The sequence below is a fragment of the Topomyia yanbarensis genome, unplaced genomic scaffold (assembly GCF_030247195.1).
Source record: "Topomyia yanbarensis strain Yona2022 unplaced genomic scaffold, ASM3024719v1 HiC_scaffold_208, whole genome shotgun sequence".
In the NCBI taxonomy this organism is placed as follows: Eukaryota; Metazoa; Arthropoda; class Insecta; order Diptera; family Culicidae; genus Topomyia; species Topomyia yanbarensis.
The window spans coordinates 58,138-64,321 of record NW_026683391.1 but is presented as its reverse complement, the minus strand read 5'-3'; the positions used below and the strand labels follow the sequence as shown (position 1 = coordinate 64,321).

The 6,184-nt window shown below is 47.8% G+C and overlaps 1 protein-coding gene across 1 annotated transcript; it reads left to right on the top strand.

The window, feature by feature from the left end:
* Nucleotides 1–83: 83 nt before the first annotated feature.
* Nucleotides 84–1,280, top strand: LOC131694953 (uncharacterized). Its single transcript, XM_058983500.1, has one exon. The coding sequence runs from the start codon at nucleotides 84–86 to the stop codon at nucleotides 1,278–1,280; it is 1,197 nt and encodes a 398-aa protein (XP_058839483.1).
* The last annotated feature ends 4,904 nt before the right edge of the window (nucleotides 1,281–6,184 follow it).

Genomic DNA, 6,184 nt, shown 5'->3' with positions numbered 1-6,184 from the left:
TGACTAAACGCATCGCTCTCTCTGAGATGTCTCAACTTTTCAATCTTTTGGGCCTCGTCGGATCAGTAGTCGCCAGTGCCAAAATGTTCGTTCAGCAGTTGTGGCAGGAGAATCTGAATTGGGACGATGAGCTTCCGAATAAGTTACAATCCTGGTGGCTGTCCTTCCGAGCATCCATTGGAGTCATAAAAAATCTTCGTGTGCCTAGATGGGTTCTAGGCTCTCCTTCTGATTGCTACGATCTTCATTGCTTCACGGATGCTTCTGAGAAGGGATACGGGTGCTGCATTTACATCGTTTCAACTGCCGGTAGTACAAAAGCAAGCCACCTTCTTATCGCCAAGTCTCGTGTAGCTCCAGCAGGTGGGCTCAGAATTCCACGTTTGGAACTGTGTGCTGCTGTCCTGGGAAGCCAATTAGCTGATAGTGTTCTCAATTCGACTAAATTTACTGGAAAGGTGACGTTTTGGACAGATTCCACCATTGTCCTTCACTGGATAACTTCCCCACCTTCTACATGGAAGTTATTCGTGTCATACCGCATCGCAGAAATTCAACGGCTTACTAAGAACTTCCAGTGGCGTCACATCCCTACCACAGACAATCCAGCAGATCGAATATCTAGAGGAGCAGAGCCCCAGCAGCTACTGCAGGATATTCTTTGGTGGAGTGGACCACCTTGCCTGTTACTTTCAGCGGAAGATTGGCCAGATTCAATTTTTGCATTGTCACCATCTATGATTGAGCAGCAAGTGACCGAACGCAAGTCAACCGTTGCCCTTCATGTGTATTCACCTGATGATTCACTGATCCATGCATATTCAGAACTTGCTCCACTGCTGAGGATTACAGCTTACTGCAAGCGATTCGCATCTAACTGTAGAGCTGCCAAACAAGATCGTAATTCAGGAAAGATAACGCTACACGAATACGATAATGCCCTAAAATCGTTCATCAGCCTTTCGCAACAAACTGCCTTCAACGTGGAGCTGCAATACTTGCGTTGTCAAGATGGAGGCAAACGTTCACTAAGGGATGCTCAATTCAAGTCGCCCACCAAGAACCTCGATTTGATGTTTGATTCAATTGGTCTACGTCGCATCCATGGACGTCTTTCGGAGCTACCAGGATCCTACGATAGCCGTTTCCCGATGGTCTTAGATCGATCCATCATCAAACACTTCATGCCGGACCTACGCAACTACTCGCGACAATCAGGCAGCGCTTCTGGCCAGTTCGTGGCAGGGACCTTGCTCGAAGGACAGTCCACCATTGCGTGACGTGTTTCCGTTGTCATCCAAAGGTAAGTGAGCAGTACATGGCACCATTGCCTGCTACACGCATCACACCAGCGAAAGTTTTCGAACATATGGGGCTGGATTACTGTGGGCCGTTTCTCGTTCGACTACTCGCGGGAAGGGGCGCTTCGGTAAAAGTCTGGGTCGCAGTGTACGTTTGTTTCGCCGTAAAAGCCGTGGTGCTAGACATTGTCGCCGGGTCGTCAGCAGCCGCGTGTGTTAATTCGCTTAGACGCTTCGTCAGTCGAATCGGTCGCGTTCGCGCAATACACTGCGATAACAGCACCTCGTTCGTCGGCGCGTTTCGCGAAGTTAAGGAGATGCGACAACAATTCATCGAACAGCTGAAATCCAGTCATTGGGCGAACGAGTGCTTGGAGAAAGGCATTGAATTCCAGTTTATTTCCCCGCGAGCACCGCACTTCGACGGGCTATGGGAGGCGGCAGTGAAGGCGAATACCAAGCGAGCTACTAAAACACGGTGGCGAGCCACTGGCTAAAGCGCTGCACTGGGTGATTACCAAGATTTGGGAGGAGGAGATTTTACCGGAGGAGTGGATGGAAGGTGTCGTGTGTCCTATCTACAAAAAGGGCGACAAGCTGGATTGCTGTAATTACCGAGCAATCACCCTGTTGAACGCCGCCTACAAGGTACTCTCCCAAATACTATGCCGTCGACTATCACCAATTGCAAGAGAGTTCGTGGGGCAGTACCAGGCGGGTTTCATGAGCGAACGATCTACCACGGACCAGGTGTTCGCTCTTCGTCAAGTACTGCAGAAATGCCACGAGTACAATGTGCCCACACATCATTTGTTCATCGACTTAAAAACCGCATACGACACTATCGATCGAGATCAGCTATGGCAGATTATGCACGAGTACGGATTCCCGGGCAAACTGACGCGATTAGTGAAGGCGACGATGGATCGGGTGATGTGCGTAGTACGTGTCTCAGGGACGCTCTCGAGTCCCTTCGAATCACGCAGAGGGTTACGGCAAGGTGATGGTCTCTCGTGTCTGTTATTCAACATCGCGCTGGAAGGTGTAATAAGAAGAGCAGGGATCGACACGAGTGGTACGATTTTCACAAAGTCCGTTCAGCTACTTGGCTTCGCCGATGACGTTGATATTATTGCACGAAACTTTGAGAAGATGGAGGAAGCCTACATCAGACTGAAAAGAGAAGCCAAGCGCGTCGGACTTGCCATCAACACGTCGAAGACAAAGTACATGATAGGAAGAGGTTCACGAGAAGAGAATGAGAACCGCCCGCTTCGAGTTTGCATCGGTGGCGACGAAATCGAGGTGGTTGAAGCGTTCGTGTACTTGGGCTCACTGGTGACCGCCGACAGTGATACCAGCAGAGAGATTCGTAGACGCATCGTGGCAGGAAATCGTGCTTACTTTGGCCTCCGCAAGACACTTCGGTCGAACAGAGTTCGCCGTCGTACGAAGTTGACCATCTACAAGACGCTGATTAGACCGGTAGTTCTCTATGGGCACGAGACCTGGACCATGCTCGTGGAGGACCAACGCGCACTTGGTGTCTTCGAACGGAAAGTGCTGCGTACCATCTACGGTGGAGTGCAGATGGAAGACGGCACATGGAGACGGCGAATGAACCATGAGTTGCATCAGCTGTTGGGGGAGCCGCCCATCTGTCATACCGCGAAAAACGGACGACTACGGTGGGCCGGGCACGTAGCCAGAATGTCGGACAATAGCCCGGTGAAAACAGTTCTCAATTGCAATCCGACCGGTACAAGAAGACGTGGCGCGCAGCGAGCACGATGGATCGACCAGGTGGAAGACGATTTGCGGACCCTTCGCAGACTGCGTGGCTGGCGACGCGCGGCCATGGACCGAGTGGAATGGAGGAATCTTTTGTATACGGCACAGGCCACTTTGGCCTTAATCTGTTAATAAATAAATAAAAGTGAAGGCGTTCAAGCATCATCTATACCGCATCATGGGGTCTTCACCGTATCATTTGGACGATCTACGCACATCCATCCACATCAGGCCGAGGGCATCTTGAACTCTCGACCCTTAACACCGCTATCCAATAATCCAGAAGATCTATCCGTGCTCACTCCAGCGCACTTTATTCTGGGCGAATCTGTCTTTTGCCTCCTCGAACCAGATCTTTCTAATATTTCCATTAATCGCCTTTCCCACTTCCAGGCGACTCAGCGATCCATCAACGATCTTTGGAAACGCTGGTCAAAAGAGTACATCAGTCTTTTGCACCAACGGTCAGCCAAGTGGCGGAAATCTCCTACCGAGTTTATCCAACATGTAATGAAGGTAGGAAAGGAAACGAAAACGAGAATTATACTTCACTTCTCACTGAGAATTCGACGAGTAAAGTGCGTTTTTGAAACCGTCCGAAACACAGTTCTTTTCGTGCTGATTTCGCTACTTGTTCCGCGTCCGGGAAGTGAGTTCACTTCCCGGACAGCAGCCGGTGATATTACGCAACAACCCTACTTATAAGGTGACTGTATGTTTTGGCTGAGTGAACGTAATTTTTGCCAACGTTGATAAAACCAGCATCTACCACCGGGAAGATCGAGAATCAGTTATTGACGTTACCTTCTGCAACCACGGCCTGAAAGGAAATTTCAATTTGAATGTGCGAGAAGTACACGCTCGGCGTCCACCAAGCGATTCGGTACACTATCGGAAGCGATAGACAGTCGGAAGCGTGTATGACTCAAGCAAACGAGCAGATGTGAAATACAACGAAAAGAATTTTCCTTCAAGCATTGTGGCGTGAGTGCAATCACTAATACTTCAGTGCAGATGAAGTGATAACAGCTATAGCAAGAGCGTGCGATGCAACCATGCCAATAGAGGATAAACCAAGGTACAGTCGCCGCCCAGCCTTCTGGTAGAATTCGGCGATTGCCGATCTACGTGCATGTTGCTACCGAGCCCGGAGGAACATTCATAGGGCCCACAACGTCGCTGAAAGAGTAGCAACAGCCGTATTTGACATGGAAATCAAGCTCAATAAGAAAGCCTACTTAGAGGAGCTTTACCGCAACGTCAAATTAAAATCCGTGGGCGACGCCTATAGAATTGCCATTGCGAACATAAGAGGACCGGCAGTACCACCGGATAGATACCCGGAGAGGATGAGCGTCATCGTAGAAACGCTATTTTTACGGTATGAACGTACAGGGCTCAGGATGACTACGAAGAAGATGCTCGAGTAATCAATGAGGAGCTGATAGTGGTGGAAAAAATCATGAGAACCAAGGAGGTCCCGTGACCATACGGTATTCCCAACGTGGCCAGCAATTCTAACGAACCCGGATACGTAAAACTGTATCGACGATCATAATTTTCCCGATATCTGGAAGCGACGAAAGCTGGTGTTGTTGGCGAAGCCAGGTAAGCCCCTTGGAAATTTTTCAGCATACAGTCCGATGTGCCTGTTAGATACAGGTTTTCACGTGACACTGAGACACCCTCTCCCCAACCAAAATTTCATCGGTGAGTCCGCAAGTTGTATTCCCGAAATTATTCCAATTTGATTTGCAGAGTCGCTGTTAATCGTTCTTCTCAAATCTCGCTTTGCAATTCGTCGACAAAGAATTCAGCCTAAACCTAAACCTAAACCGAACTCAACAGAGGAGACCGATATCATTACGCCTCGATAGCTATTACATACGAGTTTAGGGTCCTTCTTATAGCTAGGGCATATGAAAAACTAAACAAAATGAGGTCATCCAACAAATCTATTTCTTCTTCTACCCAAAAAAGCGGACGTAAAAAGAAATCTCAATCAATGTGGGGATTCGTCAGAAGTCACGATTGTAGTCCTTTGTACAAACACAATTGGGTTTTATGTGCACGAAACCCTAATTGAGTGGTAGATGATCAATAAACCCACCGTAGATCAAAATTTTATTGAACTAACACTTAGAACTTATCTGTTCCTCTTACTTTCTGACATAACCGCATAGACACCATCTCTCATACGATACCTTCCCAAATAGCAAACCGATTATTTTGTTGTATTTCTTCATTGGTCCTACAAAACCTCGAAACCAAACACTTCGCGCTTGTTTGGTATCATCTTCAAGCTTCAGCTTGTCATTAAAAAGCTCCTTCTTGTCGCAAAAGCAGAAACTCCGTGCCACTTCCATTTCCGCTTGCTTTCAACAGCTACCGAATCTGGCATCAGCGAGAAAAACATCAACTCATTCGAGCTCAAATCACGTCCCCGTCCGCGGTGATGCTGTGGATTGTTGATGAAATGGATGCCATTGCTCTCTATACTGACTAGAAGGAAACGCTGGTAGTTAGTGGCAAGGGCGAAATTTCTCCCCCTCAGGCAGTCAGAGATACTACATACATACAGATGAACGGCGGAAGTTGGTGATGGAGAATTGTTATCCTATTTGGTTTTCGGTTTTTCAGTTGCCACGCTTCGTTCGCTGATGGCAAAACAGTGTCTCTCGAACGGAACGGGAAAATTGGAAATCGTTTATGCCAATGAGCGCTATCGGAGTCCGTTGCCGTTACAAATCGGCATCATCGTACGTACCAAAAGCGATTGGAAAGGGCGAGAATTAATTCTGTGGAGGATTGTCGGTTTGATAGTAGTCATTGAAGTAACAGTCGAAACTAGACAAGGAATACTACTTTTCATTAGGAAGACACACAAACCCGAACAGAAGCCCGAAATGTTTTAAGCAAATGTTGTACTTGGAATAAAACCACTTTTCCAACAATCCGAAACATTTCCAAACTTTTGTAATGGGAAAGTGCTGGCAGCAGCTTTGTGCTATATTTGCCACCGACAAGATAAACAATCTCTCTTTTCCAGCCCGTGTAGAAAGAACCTTGGGAAGAAGTAAACGGAAGCTGCA